Source organism: Podarcis tiliguerta (assembly GCF_965153285.1).
Source record: "Podarcis tiliguerta genome assembly, chromosome: Z".
Taxonomy (NCBI): domain Eukaryota; kingdom Metazoa; phylum Chordata; class Lepidosauria; order Squamata; family Lacertidae; genus Podarcis; species Podarcis tiliguerta.
The window spans coordinates 47,978,984-48,003,173 of NC_139553.1; the positions used below are offsets into that span (position 1 = coordinate 47,978,984).

The 24,190-nt window shown below is 45.7% G+C and overlaps 1 protein-coding gene across 4 annotated transcripts in view; it reads left to right on the plus strand.

Moving 5' to 3' along the window:
• DOCK11 (dedicator of cytokinesis 11) overlaps nt 1-24,190 on the plus strand; it is a 164,630-nt gene that overhangs the window by 35,654 nt on the left and 104,786 nt on the right. For all 4 annotated transcript variants that reach the window (XM_083422552.1, XM_083422553.1, XM_083422554.1 and 1 more), the window contains exons 12-19: nt 1,988-2,188; nt 2,963-3,085; nt 3,226-3,308; nt 7,715-7,837; nt 13,096-13,172; nt 16,684-16,874; nt 18,529-18,594; nt 18,919-19,011. In XM_083422552.1, coding sequence (XP_083278678.1) covers nt 1,988-2,188; nt 2,963-3,085; nt 3,226-3,308; nt 7,715-7,837; nt 13,096-13,172; nt 16,684-16,874; nt 18,529-18,594; nt 18,919-19,011 — 957 coding nt within the window. The remainder of the gene's footprint in view (nt 1-1,987; nt 2,189-2,962; nt 3,086-3,225; nt 3,309-7,714; nt 7,838-13,095; nt 13,173-16,683; nt 16,875-18,528; nt 18,595-18,918; nt 19,012-24,190) is intronic.

A 24,190-nucleotide genomic window follows, 5' to 3' on the forward strand; every position in this document is an offset into this window, starting at 1 on the left:
ACGCATAGGCTGTCATCCTCCAGGGATCAAGTTCTTTTATACATTGTCGGAGAACCTCCAGAAATTATCTGCTGAAGTCTTCCATGTAGTCAGCTATATTAATTTCAACCAGGGGTTGTTAAACTGTGGCCCTTACACATCTCCATCTCCCTCCAGACCCAGGCAGCATGGCCGACAGTCAGGAATGATGGGTGTTGTAGTCCGACAGCATGAGGAGGGCACCCGCCGGGTCACTCAGTTAAGACAGGTAGTCCCTGATCTTCAATGTTGCAGCGCACAGAACAGGCTGCGAAAATAGCTAGAATGTGTGTAACAATAGAAACAACCTACTAAACAATTCAAGAGATAGCTAAAGCAAGCAATCAAATTAATTTTGTTAAGCTGGTGTGAAAATAATCAGCATTCACCAAAAAGATACGATTGGGCAGCAAGCAAGAAGCATTTCAAAGCCAGAAGGTCCCAATTGTGGGCTTCTCATAATGAGCATGTGGTTGGCCCCTGAGAAAAAAGGACGCTGGATGAATAATGGGTCCTTGGCCTGATCCAGCAGCCAGGCTCTTCTTGTAGTCATATGGGAGGGGTCTTTTTCTGCTTTTTAAAAACAGGCAGGGAGGGATGTGGGGAGGCAATGTCTTCCTTGCCACCACTAATGCTATCCATTATCCCCACCTGCCATATTTGTACAATTCCCCCTGTTCAGCGAATTGGTATTTATTGGTGATGGGGAGGGGTAGTACCTCTGCTGGGGGCCACATCCTTTTCCTTCTGGGGTAGTTTGGCCATCTTTGGTCCCCACCCTGCATGTGACAATGGTCACAACCGGGGAACAACTTCAACTAGCTGGCTAAATCAGGTGAGGGGAGCCTATTGGTCTCCAACCCTCAATGAGTTAGGGACTTCCTTGCATGCGAAGGCAGGCTCTGGAAGATTGAATGGACAAGTGGGTCCAACAGTCAAGAAGGTGGTTTGTGCATGTGCTGTAGAGGGAAGTGAGAGGCAGATGGGGCTCATCCACCTGGGAAGGGAGCCCATCTAGGAGACGGGAAACTCTGGTCCAACATAAATGTCTGCTGCCTTGTGGGATATCTTTGGGAAAAGAAAAGGCTAAGGAGAGAACAAATCCAGAGTGGCGTCCCAGCAACGGTTGGGTGGTACCTGGTACACCTCCTTCCGGCTACTCCAGAGCCAAAGGTATTGCTCTTCTTCCTTTTGGACCACATCAGTGAGACTGTGAGGGGGGTCTTGTCGTCTGGGCAACCCAGGACCTCTATACACACTTCCCAGGCTTGCACCCTAGGGAGGTCACTTTGGTGCTGCTCACACAGTGGTTTGACTTCAGCCCCAGAGGTGCACTCCATTGTCTTTCAACACAGACAGATGCCAACAAAAATTATTGTGATGCTGTAGGGGAGTTTCAGTGAGAGTTTAGCACCACCTTGTGATCAAAGGCAAGAATTGGGGGAGCTCTTCACTTGAGGAAAGCGAAGAGCTCCCCCAATTCAGCTTTCTTCTCTCTCTTCGTCAAAGTGCTTGTTTGTCCTCAAGTTCCTTTCTCACTTTCATAGGAATCTATGGCCACCAACTTGGATGGCTTTAAAAGAGGGCTGGACAAATTCACAGAGGCTAAGGCTGTGAATGGTTTCTTACACGGAGGGCTCTGCTCTGCTTTTGGGGTCTTCTGAATCCTGAAAATTGCAGGAGAGGGGAGTGGGTGCTCTGGCATTTAGTTTCTGCTTGCTGGTTTCCTACAGGCATCCTATGTCGCCACAGTGGGAGCAGGATGTTGGATGAGATGAGCCTTTTCCCCTTCTTATGCTCTTTCTTCCATTGCTAACCCCCAACCTCCAAAGGCACCCAGAAAATAGCCTTAGTCCCTCAATTTAATCAACAACTTTGTATAGGAGATTGCAGTTCTTTAGAAGTTGTAGATGCATAAATAACGTAAATAAATGTAAATAAATGTGGCTGTTTCCTTTCCAATATCCAGGTGGAGCCATTCTTTCTCAGCCTTGCCCTGTTTGATTTGAAAAGCTGTTGCAAGATTTCAGCTGATTTCCATGTGGACCTGAACCCCTTGCCTGTACGGGAGATGCTGCCCAATGCTTCTGCCCAGGACTCCAAGAACAACAGTGCTAGCAGCCACTTTCTTCATGGAATACCTGAATCCTGCTTGCGCTATGTAAAGCAAGTAAGGAACTCACTGTTTTATGCATGTCAGAGGATGGATAAAAACAATATGGCTATGAACAAATGCACATTGGAGCTTCAGGATGGTGATGCTGAACTTTTTAGGGCTGGGCTGGTTTCAGCAAGGGGGGTGGGCACCTCCCGACACCAGATTGGCCTCCAGGAAGGTGGATGTGTGTTCATTCCTGGCTACTTTATGGAAGAAACGTTTGGTGTAATGCACAACCTGAGTTGTTGTTGTTGTTGTTGTTGTTGTTAATATGCTGTCTGTCTGACTGGGTTGCCCCAGCCACTCTGGGCGGCTTCCAACAAATTAAATCATAGTAAAAACTTCCCCAAAGAGGGCTGCCTGCCTTCAGATGTCTTCTAAAAGTCAGATAGTTGATTATTTCCTTGACGTTTGACCGGAGGGCCTTGCACATTGCAGGCACCACCACTGAGAACTGAATACCACCATTGGCCACAATTCCCTGGTCAAATAGAGAAGTGTTGCTGTGTCTTTTCAGGCAATCATAGAACCAGCCTCCTTTTTTTCTGGTGGGCTTAAGCACTCCAGCCTAGTCATCCCACTTCCTTTCTCCTTCCTCTTTGGGCACTGGGCTGCACCTCCCTGAAATATCTCACTCTACCGCCCAGCATATGTAGCTGTGCTCTGTTGAGTTGCCAGGTGGCTCCTCCCCAACGGAGCAGATCTGCGCAGCCTGTTTTGTGCCTTTGTCCACAGAACTGTGTTGCTTCTAGGACCTCACACTCTGCTCCTTTTTTGTATGTCAAGGGGATCTTCTCTGTGACAAACCCACACCCAGAGATTTTCCTTGTTGCTCGGGTGGAGAAGGTGCTCCAGGGAAGCATCACACACTCTGTGGACCCCTACATCAAGACCTCCGATCCCACAAAGGTACGTTGAGCCACAACTAGGTGAAATCGTAATGCTGTAGGACTCAAAAGAGCTTCAATCTTTTATTACTTTGGGGTTTTCAAGACTTTGTTTTTGTTTTGACTTAAATCCACACCTCTGCCTTGTTCCTTGCCTTACAGACTGCTCAGAAGGTCCACAAGGTGGCAAAACTGGTGTGCAGCCGCCTTGGCCAATACAGGATGCCCTTTGCTTGGGCTGCCAGGTCAGTCTGTGTGTTTGCTTGACTTTGCTGCCTCTGGTTTCTGCATTTTAGGGTTGGGAAACCCCAGGCCTGCAGAACAAATGCAGCCCTTGAGCCCTTCCAGTCTGGCTGTCGAAACACTCTCCCTAGTCTCACTTCACATCCTTCTTGCTGGCTGGAATATCTCACTGGACTCTGATAATGCATCCTGCTTGCCTGGATAAGAATAAAGAGGGGTGCTTGAGTGAATGTAGAAACTAGACAAGGGTAAAATGCATATCCATTGCTCTGACCACTTTAAACTCTAGCCCTGCCAAACCCGGACAGTTGCCCCAAGGGGAATGTGGGCTATGAAAGATTGCACGCCCCAGTGCATATCCTAGCAAGTGGAAAGCGTAGGGTTCAAGCAATGTTGTTGTGCCACAGAGAGGGTTTGCTGCAGAGGATTTGAAGGGCTTGGGCAGGGTTGGCTGAAACTGCAGCTGGGATTGCACCCATACTTCAGATTGGGGTGGGGAACCTCTGGCCTGCAAGCCAGACTTGGCCCACCAGGGGGTCCAACTTGGTTCAGGAGGCCTTTTCCCTGGGACCACACTCCCCTGCCCACCAGCTGACAGGATGCAGAATGTCATGGGATGGGTGGGGTTGGTTATTGCGTTGGCAGTACCTGCATCTCTTCCCTTCAGGGAACAGGGGCACACCTAGCTGAAGCAGCAGAATCCTTTTCTTCAGGAAGGGGTTTGCATCAGAATCCCCTGCTGGAATGAAGGGGCGCGAGAAAGCGTTGTTTCAGTAGCATCTTGCAATGTGCTTTGAAGCCCTGACTTCAGACCTTCTTCGAAGCACCTTGTGCCTGATGTTATGTGACACCGAGTTATTGACAGGCGGGCGGCTCCACCCACCTGTCAAATTTGGCCCATGAGGCCGATCCTGACAAGAATCTGGCTCATGGAGCCAAAATGGTTCTCCACCTCTTCCTCAAACTGTGTTGCACCAGATGTTTGGTTCTGGGAGCATCTCTTCTCCCTACCCAAGAATTCTCCTGATAACGTTCTTTCTCTCAGAAGTCTGCTTCCTCAGGCAGCACCCAGTATTACCTGCTGAGTCTGGAATAAGGCCAAAGGAATATCTTTCCATATCCTCATTTGTTCAGTGTTTTAAAGGAGTCTTCTAGAAGACTCCCAAGCAGAATGCTGCCTGCTCAAGTCCCAATCAGTTGAACTTCCTCCTGAAAGACTCTGCCTGGTGCTTCCTTGACCTTCTTCTTCACGGCCACACGCCCAGCTTCATCTGTGCCACAGTTCTCACAGCAGCTGTTTGTAAAATATGCTGAATATTGAATGCCTGCAAGTCTTATAATTTAATTGCAATTTGATCTTTTGGCCTGAAAAAAGAAAAGAATTGGGGGCAGGCAGGGAGCACACCTGACCAATTAATAGTGAAGTCTGGAAAAATGCCAGGCTCAGAGCTGTAATGACAAACTGACATCCTGAATATACTTGGACGCATGGATTTCCATGGGGCATTTAAATTTCTGTGGCCAAACAAGGTGCCTCTCTTCCCAGAGGGCAGGGTGTTGTCGTTGCTACCTTTTCCCAGACTGGGACTCAAGGCAGCTTACACAAATTAAAAAAAACACTAATAAAACACTAAAAGCATATAAAATATAATAATTAAAAAGTAATTAAATCCTAATAGAATTAAGACAGTATTAAAAACATCTATTTAAAAACTGATAGTAAAAACAGCACAGCACTCTTAAAAGCCCTTTCCTCAAAACTCCCCCCAAAAACCACCAAATGCAGTCAGTTCCCAAGAGCCTGACAGAATGAAACAGGCTTTACCTGTCAGCAGAAGGACAAGAAGGAGGGAGCCAGTCTAAGCTTCTCCAGGAATGGAGCTGAGAAGTCTGGGAGCAGCCACCAAGAAGGCCCTCCGTCACGTCCTTACCAAGCGTTCATGGGAGAGGGTGGAACCGTAAGATGGGCCTCCCCTGAAGATCTCAGAGCATGGACAGTTTTACATGGGAGAATACGGTCTTTCAGATAGCCTGGGCCTAAGCTGCATGGGGCTTTACTGTTTTAATTGTTCTAGAGTTTGAGCTCATTGCAGGTCTCAGAGTGGGGAATAGGGAGGTTCCTGCCTTTATAGTGCTGGAGGTGTAGAAATTCAGAAAATGATCTTGGGGGCTGCTCTTACAAGGTGGCCCTTACACATCAGCTTTCCCCAACCTGGTCTAGTCTACATGTTTTGGACTCCCAGCTCCCATCAGCTGTCCTGGATGGGGGAAGATGGAGCCCTCAAGGTAGAGGGCACCAGGTTGATGAAAGTGTGAGGAGGTCATGGAATGGAAATCCAGCTGAGAGGCACGTTGGCTGCAGGAAAGGTGAATGAACACAGGAACATAGGGAGCTTACACTGAGTGGGACCCTTGACCCATCAAGCTCGTTTGCCTGCACTGACCAACAGCAGCTCTCCAGATTTTCCAGTTATGCTGTGGATTTTATCTGGGCCCTTCTACATGCAAAGCAGCTGCTCCACTATTGAACTTCGGCCCTAGAGGAGCGGCTTGAACATACGCTTAAATTTTCAGTGTTTCTTCCCGATCTCTGTATTTCCTTAGTAAAAACCCATTTCTAAGTTTGTGCCCCTTAATCATGAGGACTGGCACCTTCTACCTTTAGTGGCCCTGACGATTAAGCCCAGATGTGGGGAACTTCTGGCTGCCCAGGTATTTCTGGGCTACAGCTGGGCTATCTGGGACTGCCGTGAAATGCAGCCCATAACATCTGGCAGCTACCAGCTCAGCTCCAGCTGAGCAGAATTGCTCTAGGCATCTTCAGAGGTGGATATTTTTGCTTTCTTTGAGCACAAAGAACTATCAGGACTTTCCAGCCGATGATAGCGGTTTCTTTGGGGGCACATTCGCCAAGACACAGCAGAGCATGAACAAGGTATTTAGGTAGTGCAGCCCTGTATGCAAAGCCCTTTAGGTCTCGAAAGACCTACAGTGGCTCCCAGTACATTTCTGAGCACAATTTAAAGTGTTGGTGCTGACCTTTAAAGCCCTAAACGGCCTCGGTCCAGTATACCTGAAGGAGCGTTTCCACCCCCATCGTTCTGCCTGGACACTGAGGTCCAGCACCAAGGGCCTTCTGGCAGTTCCCTCCCTGCAAGAAGCCAAGTTACAGGGAGCCAGGCAAAGGGCCTTCTTGGTAGTGGCACCCGCCCTGAGGAACACCCTCCCACCAGATGTCAAAGATAAAAACAACTAGCAGACTTTTAGAAGACATCTGAAGGCAGCCCTGTTTAGGGAAGCTTTTAATATTTGAAGTTTTATTTTGTTTTTAATGTTCTGTTGAAAGCTGCCCAGAGTGGCTGGGGAAACCCAGCCAGATGGGCAGGGTAGAAATAATAATAATAATAATAATAATAATAATTTAGTTTATTAGTAAACCAAGTGTAGCCTAGCCGAGGGTACTTTTAGGAAGAGCCTGACCCCTAGTGGCTTGAAAGCAAAAATTTCACCCAAAGCAACAGGACTCTAGTTGGTATCCATCTGTCTCAAAAAAAGAACAGAGTTCAGCTCCAGTGGCAAAGTTAAACCAGTGGAGAATTGGAACACCAGCTGTGGCTGCAGAGATTGGTAACTCATAATGCCTCCCCCCCCCCCGCCCCCTGCCCTGAGTTGTTTTTGCTGTGTTAGCAGCACCAAAGTGACCTCCCTGGGCTCAAGCCTAGGCTGAGTGTATGGAGGTCTCTGGCAGAGCCAGATACACTCTGCCTGAAAAGTACAGTCGAATGATCACAAAAGGATGGGGAACCTGGGCCCCCCTAGATGTTTCTGGGCTTTGCCAATGGCTCTGCAGTCTGCGACTCATGGGAGTTGGAGTCCAGCAAGATCTGAAGGGGTTTTTTGCAAGTTCCCCATGTCTGTTCTATTATTATTACTATTATTGAGACTTTTAAATAGCTTCTCAACCTAAAGGTCTTCAAGCAACTTGCATGTTTTAAAGCATCAACATAAACACATCATGTCATTAAAACAACCCCTCTAAAAGCCACAGGAGGCTTTGGCAGCACACTAGTAACAAAACAACATCATCTCTGTCTGCCAAAAGCCTGATAGGAAAAGGTAATTCTTTTCCTGGTGCTGAAAATATGTCCACAAAAAGGCACCCGGTGGACCTCGCTAGGGAGAAGATCCACAGATGGGGAGCCACCCTTCAAAGGCCCTGCGCCATTGTCTCCTCCCTCTGATCTCCCAGCATGTTCTCTTTTAAGCCGTATTTTCCCAGAAACGGGAAGCCTCAAAAGCATTGCTCAGATCTCACAGGAAAGGCATTGTTGGGAATATTAAGGGAGGGCAAAATATCAATGCGTTGTGAGCCTCACACGCCTCCTGCTTTCCTTTTGCCATTCCCCAGACCTGTCTTCAAAGACTCCCAGGGCACCTTGGACCTTGAAGGGAAGTTCTCCCCCATCTATAAGCAAGACAGCAGCAAACTCTCTGCTGAAGATCTCATGAAGTTGTTGGCAGAGTACAAGAAGTAAGTGTCAGCTGCCAGATGGGCAAGGATCTGTAAACCCTTGTAAAGGGGAGCTGGGTCTGGAGAGGATGTTCATATCTTTGAATCTAGGCATTGCCAGATTTGGTTGTGTTGTCTAATGGAAGAGGGAGGAGTGCAGAATTTCAGAATCGGGTTGGAACACTTTATTTATTTAATAAATAAATTTATCTCTCCCTCCATCCTAAAGGAACCCAGGGTGGCAAACATATCAGCATTAAAGCAGTACAGGGTAAAGGTAAAGGGAGCAGGTGGCACTGTGGCCTAAACCACTGAGCCTCTTGGGCTTGCTGATCAGAAGGTTGGCAGTTCAAATCCGCACGACGGGGTGAGCTCCTGCTGCTTTGTACCAGCTCCTGCCATCCTGGAAGTTCAATAGCATACCAATGTGAGTAGATAAATAGGTACTGCTGTGGCAGAAGGGTAAATTTATGGAAACGAGTGCCAGAGGGCACAGTGTTTTACATGCACTACCACTCATCGCAGTGTCCCGTTGCACCAGAAATGGTTTAGTCCTGCTGGCCACATGACACGGAAAGCTGTCTGTGGACAAACGGCGGCTCCCTTGGCCTGAACGTGGAGATGAGCACTGCACCCCATAGTCGAATTTGACTAGACTTCGCTGCCCAGGGGTCCTTTAGTTTACAGTTAAAAATAAAATATCAACATATTTAAAGCAGCTGAAAATGTTCACATACTCTCAAAGTTGTGAATTTCCTGGCTGCTAGGAAGCAGTGTCTTCCAGCCACCAAATGCCTGGATTTGGGACGTTTTTAAATTCCTCCTGAAAGTTAATAAAGAGGGACAGGTTCACTTTGCTGGGCAGGGCAAAGTGGGGAACCATCACCAGGCAGAACCCACTTGGCCATGGACTCAGTGCCAATTGGGCATCACCCAGCAACAGGCTCACCTTCAGAAATCCAAAGCTGATCCCCACACCATTCACAGGTCACACATCCAATGCTGGCCTAGCCCTCCCTGGGATACAGTGGTACCTTGGGTTACAGACGCTTCAGGTTACAGACGCTTCAAGTTACAGACTCCGCTAACCCAGAAATAGTACCTCGGGTTAAGAACTTTGCTTCAGGATGAGAACAGAAATCTTGCAGCGGTGGCACAGCGGCGGCAGGAGGCACCGTTAGCTAAAGTGGTGCTTCAGGTTAAGAACAGTTTCAGGTTAAGAATGGGTCTCCGGAACGAATTAAGTACGTAACCAGAGGTACCACTGTACTCATGTGACAGGATACTCCTCCTCCCTACCAGAAAAAGCCCTGCACATAGAAAGCCAGAGTGCCAGGGAAATAAGGTGTGAGTAAAGCCATGACCCCTTCATGGATCACTGCCTTGCCGTGGCGAAGGGGCTTGAAGAACTCAGAGAAGCTATGAACTATGCCGAGCAGGGCACCCAAGATGAACAGGTCATAGTGGAGAGTTTTGACCAAACGTGATCCACCTGGAGTAGGAATCGGCAAGCCACTCCAGTATCCCTGCCAAGAAAACTCCATGGACAAAGACAACAGGTATATAAAAGTTATGACGCTGGAAGATGAGCCCCTCAGGTCGGAAGGCGTCCAACATGCTACTGGGGAAGAGCGGAGGACAAGTACAAGTAGATCCAGAGCTGATGAAGCGGCTGGGCCAAAGCCGAAAGGACGCTCAGTTGCGGATATGCATGGAAGCGAAAGGAAAGTCCAATGCTGTAAAGAAAAATATTGCATAGGAACCTGGAATGTAAGAACCATGAACCTGGGTAAGTTGGATGTGGTCAAAAATGAGATGGCAAGAATAAACATTGACATCTTGGGCATCAGTGAACTAAAATGGACGGGAATGGGCAAATTCAGTTCGGATGACTATCATATCTACTACTGTGGGCAAGAAACCCGTAAAAGAAATGGAGTGGCCCTCATAGTCAACAAAAGAGTGGCAAAAGCTGTACTGGGATGCAATCTCAAAAATGATAGAATGATCTCGATACGAATCCAAGGCAGACCTTTTAACATCACAGTAATCCAAGTTTATGCACCAACTACTGGTGCTGAAGAAACTGAAATTGACCAATTCTATGAAGACTTACAACAGTTTATAGAAGTGACACCAAAGAAGGATGTTCTTCTCATTATAGGGGATTGGAATGCTAAAGTAGGGAATCAAGAGATAAAAGGAACAACTGGCAAATTTGGTCTTGGAATTCAAAACGAAGCAGGGCAAAGGCTAATAGAGTTCTGTCAAGAGAACAAGCTGGTCATCACAAACACTCTTTTCCAACAACACAAGAGACGACTCTACACATGGACATCACCAGATGGGCAGCATCGAAATCAGATTGATTATATTCTCTGCAGCCAAAGATGGAGAAGCTCTATACAGTCAGCAAAAACAAGACCTGGAGCTGACTGTGGCTCAGATCATCAGCTTCTTATAGCAAAATTCAAGCTCAAACTGAAGAAAGTAGGAAAAACCACTGGGCCGGTAAGATACAATCTAAACCAAATCCCTTATGAATACACAGTGGAAGTGAGGAACAGGTTTAAGGATTTAGAATTGCTGGACAGAGTGCCTGAAGAACTATGGATGGAGGCTCGAAACATTATACAGGAGGCAGCAACGAAAACCATCCCAGTGAAAAGGAAATGCAAGAAAGCAAAGTGGCTGTCCAATGAGGCCTTACAAATAGCGGAGGAGAGAAGGCAAGCAAAATGCGAGGGAGATAGAGAAAGATACAGGAAATTGAATGCAGAATTCCAAAAAATAGCAAGGAGAGACAAGAAGGCCTTCTTAAATGAGCAATGCAAAGAAATAGAGGAAAACAACAGAATGGGAAGAACCAGAGATCTGTTCAAGAAAATTGGAGATATGAAAGGAACATTTCGTTCAAAGATTACCATAATAAAGGACAAAAGTGGTAAGGACCTAACAGAAGCAGAAGACATCAAGAAGAGGTGGCAAGAATACACAGAAGAATTATACCAGAAAGATATGGATGTCTCGTACACCCCAGGTAGTGTGGTTGCTGACCTTGAGCCAGACATCCTGGAGAGTGAAGTCAAATGGGCCTTAGAAAGCATTGCAAATAACAAGGCCAGTGGAAGTGATGGTATTCCAGCTGAACTATTTAAAATGTTAAAAGATGATGCTGTTAAGGTGCTACACTCAATATGCCAGCAAGTTTGGAAAACTCAGCAGTGGCCAGAAGATTGGAGAAGGTCAGTCTACATCCCAATCCCAAAGAAGGGCAGTGCTAAAGAATGCTCCAACTACCGCACAATTGCACTCATTTCACACGCTAGCAAGGTTATGCTTAAAATTCTTCAAGGAAGGCTCAAGCAGTATGTGGACCGAGAACTCCCAGAAGTGCAAGCTGGATTTAGAAGAGGCAGGGGAACCAGAGACCAAATTGCAAACATGCGCTGGATTATGGAGAAAGCTAGAGAGTTCCAGAAAGACATCTACTTCTGCTTCATTGACTATGCAAAAGCCTTTGACTGTGTCGATCACAGCAAACTATGGCAAGTTCTTAAAGAAATGGGAGTGCCTGATCACCTCATCTGTCTCCTGAGAAATCTCTATGTGGGACAAGAAGCTACAGTTAGAACTGGATATGGAACAACTGATTGGTTCAAAATTGGGAAAGGAGTACGACAAGGCTGTATTTTGTCTCCCTCCTTATTTAACTTATATGCAGAATTCATCATGCGAAAGGCTGGGCTGGATGAATCCCTAGCCGGAATTAAGATTGCTGGAAGAAATATCAACAACCTCAGATATGCAGATGACACAACCTTGATGGCAGAAAGTGAGGAGGAATTAAAAAACCTTTTATTGAGGGTGAAAGAGGAGAGCACAAAATATGGTCTGAAGCTCAACATCAAAAAAACGAAGATCATGGCCACTGGTCCCATCACCTCCTGGCAAATAGAAGGGGAGGAAATGGAGGCAGTGAGAGATTTTACTTTCTTGGGTTCCATGATCACTGCAGATGGTGACAGCAGCCACGAAATTAAGAGACGCCTGCTTCTAGGGAGGAAAGCAATGGCAAACCTAGATAGCATTCTAAAAAGTAGAGACATCACCTTGCCAACAAAGGTCCGTATAGTAAAAGCTATGGTTTTCCCAGTAGTGATGTATGGAAGTGAGAGCTGGACCATAAAGAAGGCTGATCGCCGAAGAATTGACGCTTTTGAATTATGGTGCTGGAGGAGACTCTTGAGAGTCCCATGGACTGCAAGAAGATCAAACGCATCCATTCTTAAGGAAATCAGCCCTGAGTGCTCACTGGAAGGACAGATCGTGAAGCTGAGGCTCCAATACTTTGGCCACCTCATGAGAAGAGAAGACTCACTGGAAAAGACCTTGATGTTGGGAAAGATGGAGGGCACAAGGAGAAGGGGACGACAGAGGACGAGATGGTTAGACAGTGTTCTCGAAGCTACAAACATGAATCTGACCAAACTGCGGGTGGCAGTGGAAGACAGAAGTGCCTGGCGTGCTCTGGTCCATGGGGTCACGAAGAGTCGGACACGACTGAACGACTAAACAACAACAACAACAAAGCCTGACAAGCTCCTGCGATAAGGCAGTGACAGTTTCATCACAGGATCCTCAGCCTGCAGTGACCCAGCCCAGGCACAGCTTGACCCCCTCAGCCAGAAATGGGTCTTCTTTACTACAGATTCATTAGGCAGGAGGCCAGGGTATTCCCCCCCCCAGTTGTTTTTGTTTTCATCCACCTGACCCAAGAGCTGGACTCTTAGAAAAGTCAGTTTGAACATTTCCCCCTCCAGATGCACTACAACTGTTGGACTACAACTCCCATCAGCGCGAGCCAACATAACCAGTGGTCAGGGATGATGGGAGGGATACATATTTGCTACTTCTAATTGAGAACAAACTATTGGTGCCATTATAGGCACAAAATAGGAAGCAACTAATTGAACCAGAGTTCTCAAAGGGAGGGGTGAGGGAGCACGTCAGCCGCAGGCTCATTCATAAAATGCCAAAACATGATTTGGAAGATGGGGAGCATTGGGGTCTGAACCCGCTCTTTTGGGATTCTGCTTGTGCGATTAGAGGGATCACTGTACTCTGGGCTCGTCGATGTAAGACAACGTTTTTGAATGTTCTTTTTGGGGGACTCGGTTAATTTGGTCCTCTGGCTAAAGAATCACCTGAATTATTTCCAGCTGTCTTGTGCTGTTTCTGTCCTGACTTTTTGATTTCCTTGCCTCTTTATCATGCAGACCAGAAAAGACAAAACTCCAAGTGATACCCGGCCAATTGAATATTACACTAGAGTGCATTCCACTGGAATTTGCAAGTAAGGAACTAATTTTTAATAATAATTGCCTTAAGGCCTTAGTACACACAGTCCCAGTCCACTAGGCTGGGTCCCATTCTCAGGCATGATATTTCTAGTCCAAGTCTCAGAATCCCTGACACACCACAGGTTCCTGCAGGTTCTCCCAAAATTCTCACAGTTTCATCACAAATATTACTAGGGGTTCCAGGTGAAGATGGCAACAAGTAAGTCTGCTTGTCTTTGAGCTCTGCGGTCTGTTCTAGTTTTAATTTGTTTTTATTTTGAATAATTTTAAAGTCATTTGGCTCAGCAGTGTTAATTGCAATATACAGGCAAGGAGGATATTTGTTTTTATCTCTTTTACATTTATGTGGGCTTAAAAGCCGTACAATTTAACTGGGCAGGCACTGAGATATCAGCTGTTTTGGCTTAGCATTTAGCTGATAAGGAATGGTTGGTCACTTCATCTAGCCCAAGGGGAAGTCTGCAGTTTTAACAATTTTAGCATAATTACCACATGATGTTGTTGTTGTTGTTGTTGTTGTTGATGATGATGATGATAATGATAATAATAATCATGATGGTGATGGTGATGATTAATAATAATAATAATACCCTGCCCTTGAGGCTGGGTTTCCCCAGCCACTCTGGGTGGCTTCCAGCAAAATATTAAAATACAATAATTCATCAAATATTAAAAGCTTAACTAAGCAGGGCTGCCTTCAGATGTCTTCTAAAAGTCAGATAGTTGTTTATTTCTTTGACATCTGGTGGGAGGGTGTTCCACAGGGTGGGTGCCACTACTGAGAAGGCCCTTTGCCTGGTTCCCTGTAACTTTGCTTCTCACAGTGAGGGAACTGCCAGAAGGCCCTCTGAGCTGGACCTCGGTGTCCAGGCTGAACGATGGGGGTGGAGATGCTGCTTCAGGTATACTGGGCCAAGGCATAGACCTGCAGTTCTTCAGATAAATGGTCCAGAACTCCATTGCCAAATTTAGCCCAAATTTGCTGGACTATTGTGACTCAGCAACTGGAGAAGGGAACTTCCACACGACCAAGGTCTCTTGTCTAAACAAACAGTGGAGGGAATCTTTCACAGAATGAACACATTGGAAGAGGAAGTTTCTGGCTGTGAATACAATAATCAGCACACTAGTCAAGTTAATGGAGAGAGGAATTCTGATTGTAGCCCCACAGATACGAACCACCAGCAAAGAAACTGAAGCTAGTGGTGGTTTGAAGGTACATCAGGACTAGAATAGTTCTGAGCTTGATAAGTCCCTATTGGATTCAGCAACTACACAATTAAGGAGCAGCTATCAAGGTTGGAACTTGAGTTTGGAAACTTGCTTTTACAGCAATACGAATGCTAAAGAAATGGGCTTGGAAGAGTAGTTTTCTTTTCTTAGACAAACCCCTTCAGGACCAAGACCATAGCTAGTGGGAGACACTAGCTCACTGCCTTCCAAGGGAATGATTTTTGTGGGGATGATTAGGGAGGGATGAGAGGCTATATTATTTAATGATATCCTTCCTAACTTGCACTAGCAAGTTCCGTATTCTAGCAAGTTCCAAACATTCCCCTTTTAATATTACGCAGCGATCAGCTTGTTGCTGACTCATCTGAGTCTTACTATTTCAGATTCCTTCCTGGTAAAATCCCTTCTAATCCCTCTTAAAAAGAAGAAACACTAGACTCTGATTCACGTTAATATAAAGGTAGTTTACTCACAGATTCATTCAGGTTCACAGACCTATCCCTGAAGGCAGGCCTGGGTTACATAACAACTAGAACTATTCCATAAAGAAGTGAGTCCCAAGCAACTGCGACTAAGCAGTCACCTCTTCAAACACACACTGATTCGAACATGGAGGCCGTGGGCTCCTCCATGCCAGTACAACAGACCGCACCTTCTTCAAGTCTGTCCAGCTCAGGAGTAAACAGGAAGTCTTCTCCTGAGTGGGACAAAACATCCCCTAGCATGTCCACTGTAGGAATCTTGTACTTGACAGAAGTTTTACATCCCACAATTTTGGCCCTTCACCTAATCTATTTTGTTCAAGTGTCTTTTCTTTTGTATTTTATTTTATTTTGCTTCAGTGTTGGCACTTCACATTTCCTTCCCTACAGCACAGATAAGGGGAAAAGGCAGTGAATGGTGGAAAGGGGAACAAGGGGGAAAGTCCAAATTCCAATGATGATTCTTCTAGGAAGAGGTGCCCAGATGATCTGTGGCTGGTCACTCGTAACTGGCCAGCCGAATAATGTAAATAGCACTTGAGTTTCAGGCAGGAATTCCAGCCATTGTAGGGGCTTCCCCGGATCTAGGAAATGCCAGTCTAGTTGTGACCAGAGCTACCGTATTGAACTAACATCAGGATCCTGATGCATGGGATAAATTTTAGTCTTTATCATAGAGTCATAGAATTGTAGAGTTGGAAGGGACCCCAAGTGTAATATACTCCAACCCCCTGCAATACATATTAATACATATGTTTGCTGACAGAGAGCTGCTATTTGAATTAAAATGTTGTCTAAATACCTCCCTCCCCCACACCCAAATGGCAAGTTTGATATCCATTCCTCATACTTGCTTATAGGGTTATAACTCTTTTCATCCAGGCCTCGTCTTCCTGGGCCAGATAGAAGCGCCTGCCTGCCAGGCAAGGGGCAAGTCCAATAATAATCACAGCCGCTGGTCTCAGGTTCTGAGCAGCCTTGGATTATAAATACATTTATAATAAGCAGTGAGTCTCCTGCTTTGATTTTGTTTTTACCAGCACAAATAGGATTGCCTTGGGTTACCTTTCCTTCCTTTTCTTCTGAGCCTCCAGAGGGCATATATATATTCAGTTAATAATAATAATAATAATAATAATAATAATAATAATAATAATATAGAGACACACCAGCTAGTCCCCACAAGTTATTCTGTAAGCAGAGAGGGAATCTGCTTTAACCATTGTTTGCTAGTATGGTGACTTCAGCCATGAAAGGGAAATTAAGCTACCAGACAGCTGTGATAACTTTTATTGCTGTGGCTGTCTGATGCAGAGCTAGCAGGGGAAGAAATCCACAGAAATATGGTGTCCCTGATGTCCTCCTGTGCTTTGCTCTCCAGAGGGCTGAGCACAGTTCAGCAACATAAGCTGTGGTTTTGCTCTTGGTTTGGGCTATGAACATAATTAGGGTTAAGGCAGCAACTATGCTTGTTGCTGATTCTGGTTAAGCATCATATACATGCTAAGTAAACTGTGGTTAGAGCTATCTCCCTGCTTTCAGGGTGACAAGTAGTTATTGTGAATGTCTCCTTATACAAGTCCTAAGAAGTGGGGAGGCTGAGATGCTGAGTCACCATAGGTTTGCAATCTTAATCAGGGTTAAGGTAACAAACCATGCCTGGAGCTAACCATGGTTAAATGTTGCATCTTCACAAGGCCTATATGACCCAAGTTAAAGGTACCTTTTCTTTTGCTGTTGCATTATATGAAAACAAGATACCAACCTGCGGCCTTTGCTTCCCCTCTAGACTGTGTCACGGCCTCTTACATTCCCATCAAGCCCTTTGAGATGCAGGGTCAGGATGACAGCATTACGGTCGAAGTGGAAGAGTTTATCCCTGAGATCGCCAAGTACTGCTACCCTTTCACCATCTACAAAAACCAGCTCTACGTCTATCCATTGCATTTGAAGTATGACAGCCAGAAAACATTTGCCAAGGTAAGCTTGAAAACAACAGAGCCAGGCCCACAGATTTATTTATTTATTTATATTTGCAAGTTTGAAATGTAGCTGAAGAACAATTCAGTAGCATTGAGCAGGGAGTGGAACCGCATTGTGGAATGGATGGTCGTATTGGACCGTGCTGTTCTGGTGCCATAGCAAGGCAGGTCAGGACTTGCAGCACCATGGATAGCTCCAAGTGAGCGACTTGTTTTGAAAGAGGCCCAAAGCAACATTTCTAGCCTTTGCTGCCAGATTACCTCTCCCAGGCAAAGTCCCTTACGGGAAAACTTGATTTCTTCAAGGGACAACCCTCTGACCTGAAGATGAGACTTTTTCCAAAGCTCTGTGTGGGACATCCGCCACATGTGATCCAGAAGCTGCAGTTAGTGCAGAATGCTGTGCCACAATTAGTGACAGGAGTGAGACTGTCAGCATATGAAACCTTTGCTGGGAGATCTCCACTGGTTGCTGATTTGCTGCCAAACCTAGTTCAGGGTGAATCTGTTAGAATATAAGGCCCTTGACAACCTGAGATATTGCCACGGACTGGTTGCAGAAGAATGTTGGGAACCCTCAAGGGAAGAAACCTCAGAGCTTGTGGAGTGGTAGTGGGAGAACAATGAGTGGTCACAGGGAGAAGAAGCAGAAGATGGGGAAGAGAAGGTGTCAGAAGCTGAAGAGGTAACAGGGTTTAGTGAGCAGTGAGAATCTGTGGCAGATAGAAGTCCAGAATCAGAGGCAGAAGCTGAAGCAGGAGAGGAGGGAGGCCAAGAGGCAGAGAGGAGTCTGGCTGGTGAAGAGTCATGAGTATCTCCCCCTCCTGCTGAAACAAGCTCCCCTCTTCCCTGGTCTCCCAGAACCAGGAGAGGCATGAAGAGGGCAGAAGAGAAGCTAGCTTCACGCAGGTGCAATCTCAGATTGAATGGAGAAAACCCTGGAGAGAAAGGGACTTAAACATCTGTTGGAAGGTGGGGACCTTCAGTCTCAGCAACTGCTGCATGGGGTCAAGACCAGCAGATATGGGTTGCTGGGCTCAGACCTGACACTCCTTTGCAGATCATGTTTTTGCTAAGAAACAGTTAACTCCAGCTTGCTCTGTGTAGTTTCCTTCTGGCTTGCTCCTGTAAGATAATCACCCTACTCCAAATATGCTCACTCAACCAATCAATCTGCAAAACTGGCACTGTTACAAGTGCCACACTTCAATATTTTTGAATGGCAGCATCCACACTTTGGAACTCCCTGCTTATTGACATCATAAAGGCACCAAAAACAATCATTAAAAAAATTCAAAAAACCACCAGCCCCAGATGGCATGACCAATGGTCAGGGTTGATGGGAACTGTAGTCTAGCAACACCAGGAGGGTACCAGGTTTGGGGGTGGTTGTCATATACCCTTGGAAGCAGAGACAGGATTAGCAGATTTTACAAAATCTATTATTAAACAAATAATTTAAAAATGGGTTCAGCCTGTTAAATTTGCAATAGTGGAGCTAGAATCTTGTGGAGCAGAAATGTATATGTATGTGTTTGAGTGTGTGCACACAATCCCAAAATCAGTTTTGGTTTGGGGGAAGGGTAGGGAAAGATGGATCTGTGCAAGAAAACATTTTCTCTGAATCCAACCATTCTCCCAACTACATGTAGGCAAGGAACATTGCTGTCCGCATGGAATTCAAAGACTCTGATGAAGGGGACGCCAGAGCTTTAAAGGTAAATTTCCAGTTGCTCTTCACTCAGGTCCTGCTTGTGGTCTTCCCATTGGTGCCCCTGGTTGGCCCCTGTGAGAACAGGATGCTGGACTAGATGGGGCTCCTTTGGCCTGACCCACCAGCCAGGCTCTTTTTACATGCTTATGCTCAGAGCATGTGAGGGGCAGTGAGGTTGGCAAACCTAGATTGCAACCTTTGGCCATGCCGTTACATCACTGCTAAGCATGTATGAAGTTACCTTTGTGGCCAATTCATTGCATGACCAAACAATGCCCTTTTAGGTGGGTTCCTCTTACCACCCCTATATTTCTGTCATCTCTTGCAGTGCTTCTATGGCAAGCCTGGGGGCCCCCTCCTGACATCAAGCACCTACACTTGTGTGTTGCATCATAACCAGAATCCAGAGTTCTATGATGAGGTAAGAGAAAAACCCAACGCATCTTCTCTGAGGCATTTAAGCATGAGAAAAGGGGCTTGAGTGACTTGGCAGAGTTTTCTGGAAGCGCAGGGAAGTCATAACAAAATGTGGTATTCGCTAGGGAGTCGACATTCACGGTTTGCATTCTAAGTTGGGTCAACTTTCAAATGCTTATATGTGAATTCTTTATTTGTTAGATAAATGTGCTGTAATGGTTCTAGGGGTTGCTCTTGCGTAAGCCGGTGCCGACACCTGGCTGGGTTGCCTGAGTGAACCTTTTCTGTCCGGACAGCCACTCACCCGTGGCTGTCTCAATCGCTGGCAGAATCCGTCAGTGGGCGTTTCTTAAACTTCTTCCAGCAAAGAAGCTCTTTGACGCCTAGTCTCCTCCTACTCTCTCTGCGCGGAAGCCTTCTGCGCAAGGAGGGCGTAGGCAGAGGAGGACCCTTACTCTCCCCGCTGGTCCCCGGCAAGGAGTCATGGGACCGCCTTGCCGCTTCCCCCATCTGCCCCCCCTCTTTTCCACTGGTGCTACGCTGATTCTCTTCCCCAGAAGATGGGCTGCCTCTCCCAATCCCGGGACGCTCTCTGGAATCCCTCTGACATGTATAACCTGCTCTTTGTTTAAAAACAAACCCCAGATCAGGTTACAGTTCAAGAAGGACACTGACAAACTGGAACGTGTCCAGAGGAGGGCAACCAAAATGGTCAAAGGCCTGGAAACGATGCCTTATGAGGAACGGCTAAGGGAGCTGGGCATGTTTAGCCTGGAGAAGAGGAGGTTAAGGGGGGATATGATAGCCATGTTCAAATATATAAAAGGATGTCACATAGAGGAGGGAGAAAGGTTGTTTTCTGCTGCTCCAGAGAAGCGGACACGGAGCAATGGATCCAAACTACAAGAAAGAAGATTCCACCTAAACATTAGGAAGAACTTCCTGACAGTAAGAGCTGTTCGACAGTGGAATTTGCTGCCAAGGAGTGTGGTGGAGTCTCCTTCTTTGGAGGTCTTTAAGCAGAGGCTTGACAACCATATGTCAGGAGTGCTCTGATGGTGTTTCCTGCTTGGCAGGGGGTTGGACTCGATGGCCCTTGTGATCTCTTCCAACTCTATGATTCTATGATACAGTAGAGACAGTATAATAGCATATTGCATCTAAAGTGTGTTCAGAGGTGACCCATTAAAATCACTGGGTCTAGGTTAATGGCATTAGGATCATTGGGTCTGTTCCAGAAGATAAATTCGATTCAGTTAGCTGCTGAAATTTGGCTTACTGAAGTTGCTCTTTCCACGAGAATACGAGGGCTGAAATGCAGCCACTGTCCTAGCTCCCCACTGCTCTGAATTTTGCAGTGCACACCTGCAGCCAAGCGGTGTGTCTGGAAATGCAAAATGTGCTGTAATGGTTCTAGGTGTTGCTTGTGCGTAAGCCGGTGCCGACACCTGGCTGGGTTGCCTGAGTGAACCTTTTCTGTCCAGACAGCCACTCACCTTGTGTGAAGGGTGCATATGGATTGTTGGGTCAGATTAGCCATATTGATTTGTATGCTGTTGGGGGGATAGATCACTGTATTGTGCCGTATGTATGATAAAAGGGAGACACACCTGGGTGAAGGTGTCCTCCTTTGCTTGTCCCTGTGCTGGTTTAAGTGTGTTGGTTAACTTTTCTAATAGGGCAGTTTCCCATACGTTTTGGTACCAGCGTCCAGTGTCTAGTTATGATGTTTCTAGCTGCTGAGAGTAAGTGACTTGTTATGTGAATGTGCATTGTTGTCTTGGAATATATTTAACAGGGAAAATTCTGGAGTTGCTTCTATTACTTGTTTTGTTATTTTGCAGATTTCCTGCACCAATGATATAAAAAAGGATTGAATTTTGTGGCATTCCCACCACATGTGGAAGCATGTGCGTGTGGAGGTGCAGCCTCTGTAGCATTCAGATGAGGTTCCCGAGTGTGTTGGCACCAGCGTCTGTTGTGTTAGCTATCGTCTGCACAGCAAGTTCTCTTCTTTTGCCTGAGATGGATTTAAATGGTGGTTTAGACCACATTTTTGACCATTGGCTGGAGTTTATTTCATATCCTATGTCATGCTGCCATTGATCTTTTATTGTGGTGAAGGGGTTTGTAGTGTCTTGGAGTAGTATTTTATATATTGTAGATGCCACCCTTTTGCTGCGACCTTCTGTTCTTAGGAAGAGTTTGTCAAAGTTAGTCAGCTTCCTGGTGGCTGCTGCTTCCATTGCTGGGTTGTTCAAGAAGGTGTGTAGTTGGTGATGGGTCAACCAGAGTATTAAAGTATCCCTTAGTTTGCCTTGTATTCCCCGTGTTGATATGGGGTTGTCATTTTTGTAAAAATTGGTTAGGCAGTATAAGCCTCTAGCTTGCCAGGTCTTTATTTGGATGCTTTGGGACGCCTGGTGCAAGAGTGGGCAATGGGCCTGGGGAATTAGTGGGGGGTGGGAATGGGGCCAGTTTTCCTGCTTTCTCCTTGCATGCTTTAAACATAGACAGTGTGAACCTGTTTAGTGTTGTGGGAATTTTCCTTCATTTGTTTTGCAGGAATGAATACTCTGCAGTGGAGGCCATTTTTTGTTGTTTCTATCTCCATGTGCACCCATTGTTTTGTTTCACCCTCTAGGAAGTATGGGGTTATATGTTGCACTTGGTAAGTGATGTGGTATAATTCTGTGTTGGGGATTCGCCATCCTCCTTCTGAGAAGGGGAGGTGCAGAGATTTGGAGTTTGTTCATGGCTTCTTGTGTGAGAAGATAAATGGGTGTAGTTTTTCTGCTACTTACAGACTTGGGTTGGAGGAATCCAGATTGGAAGGGTTTGCAAAATTAATGAATGTTAGAAGAATGCTGGAATGAAGTTACATGGTTTTAGCAGAAATGTTATAAAGAATTAAGCAAAAACTGATTGTTAATGGGCTAAAGTGGAAAACGTAAAGTTAGATTGTGTTAAGATAAATTATAGAACAAAAAAAGATTGAGAAAGATGGAAAGGATTTGCTGAAATAGCTAAATTGAACTAGAATACAAAAAAGGGAGGTGTGAGGAGGTCGATGAAACAAGTAAATGAAAGGTAAAGATATGGAAATTGGATGTGTTTTTAAATATTTTTGTTTTTCTTGTTGTTTTGATGTATTGTTTTTCATGTTTTTCTTTTTATTTTTGATGTATTGTTTGTTACTTTTTATTTTTTTTGTTCCTTTTTTCTTTCTGTAACTACTAAACTTTTAATAAATATTATTTTTTAAAAAATGGAAGGGTTTGGAAAAGGTAGCTTAGCTTCAGGAGGGTTTTCATTTTAATCATGCCTATTTTGTCTGGGAGGGTAAAGTTGGTTTTACTCCATCTCTTCAGGCCTTTGTTGATTTTCTTTCAGAGATTGATTGTTTTGAGGGTATAGTTTGTTGAAGTTTCTAGTTATTTGTACCCTACGGTATCTAAATTTGGTGTGGCAGAGTGTTATTTTTGTGATGTCAGGCTATGTTGAAGTGCATAGCCTCAGATTTTGTGAAGTTCTCCTGTAGACCTGATATCATTGCGGAGGTGTCAATATCTTTGGTTAATGTGGTTGGTGTGTTTATGGGGTCTGGGGTTGTGACCAACAAGTCATCTGCAAAGAGCCCGAATTTGTAGGTTTTGCCTTTTGTTTCCACCCCCTTGATATCAGGGGTTGTTCAGATTTGGATTGCTTAGGGTTCAAGGGTCAAGATGAATAAAAAGAGGGACAATGAACATCTTTGTTTTGTGCCTCTTCGCATTTCTACGTTGTTGGTATCCAGATTGTTGATTCTGATTTTCACTGAAGCCTTAGAGTAAATTAAAGGATTTGTAGGAAGTTATGGCTGAATTTCAAGCTGGTTAATACTTCTATTAATTATTTCCATTCAAGACAATCAAAGACTTTAAGGATGTCTAGAGACATGACCATCAGTTGGAGTTTGGTTGTTTTGCTGTGTTCTGTCAAGTTTAGTGGCCTAAGACCATCAGCTATGAGTCTTGCTGGACCTGTACTCTGCCTGGTAGGCTGGCCACTTCTACCTGGCCCAGGCGGGCAGGGACCAAAGACTGTGTCCAAGGCTGCTCAGTGCCTGAGGCCATCGGCTCCTGGGTGCCACCTACTTTCTGCCTCTCTCATGTCCTCGGGTGCCTCCACTGTTGCTTTTGGAGACTAAAGCTATTGTTGACAAATGTGACACCTAGGGCCATGCAATGTATTGCTCATCCAAAACTGGGTTGAAGTCCACGTCGTGGCAACAGTTTCATATTTGATGTTGCGATATATCGTGAATCATGATATGTATGCTCGATGTGGGGAAAACCATGAGGCTGGTTCTCACTTCTCTCGTGATTCCTGCCGCCCCTGTGGCTCTCAGCCTTTCCCTCACTTCTGCAGGGGGTAGCGAAACACAAGAGCTAGAGCTGACGGAAACAGCCTATCCAAGAATTTTCCTCAGCAAAATAGATACCATGGGCTTCTTGTTTTAAGCGTAGACTCCAGGCTGGTATGTGGTTGAGGGAGGCACCGGTCTGAACCAGTTATTTACTTCTGAGTTAACAACAACAATAACAATAACAACAACAACCATGCCCTGTTGTTTAAGCCTTTTTCCTCCCTTCTCCCCTTCTTTCTCTCCGTGTCTGTTTCCCCCATGTGTCTATTAGGGAACATTCTCTCACCTTGCCTCTGATACCTATGCTACTAATTACTTCTACAGGTCTAATTTTAGAGAACGCACGCTAATTTTAAATTTATCTGTATCTAAAGTAACAGTTGTAACCAGTGATGCAGCCTGGGTTTCTGGCATCTGGGGTGGACCAAGTGTTGTGCCCTCTTTGTGGACGGGGAACTTGGAGTGGAGACGCACGCTGGGAGGGCGCGCATGGAGCCCTCACGGAGGGTGAACAGAGCCTACGGGGATCTGGCCATAAGCTTTTCTCGGAGACCGCCCCTTGCAGCACAGACAGGAGCATTAAAATAAGCTGCTTTCAAAAGTTTGGGGTGGAAGAGGGTTGCTGGTGGCCTCTAGCTTGTCTGCCTTCTCTTCCTTCCCTATCCAGAGACATTATGGGAAAACTCATTGGGTGTCTGCATGTCCTTTCCAGTTACTCAGCAATTATTAAAAAAAAACACATTAAAAATGGGAGGGCAAATGGTCTGGGCATGCA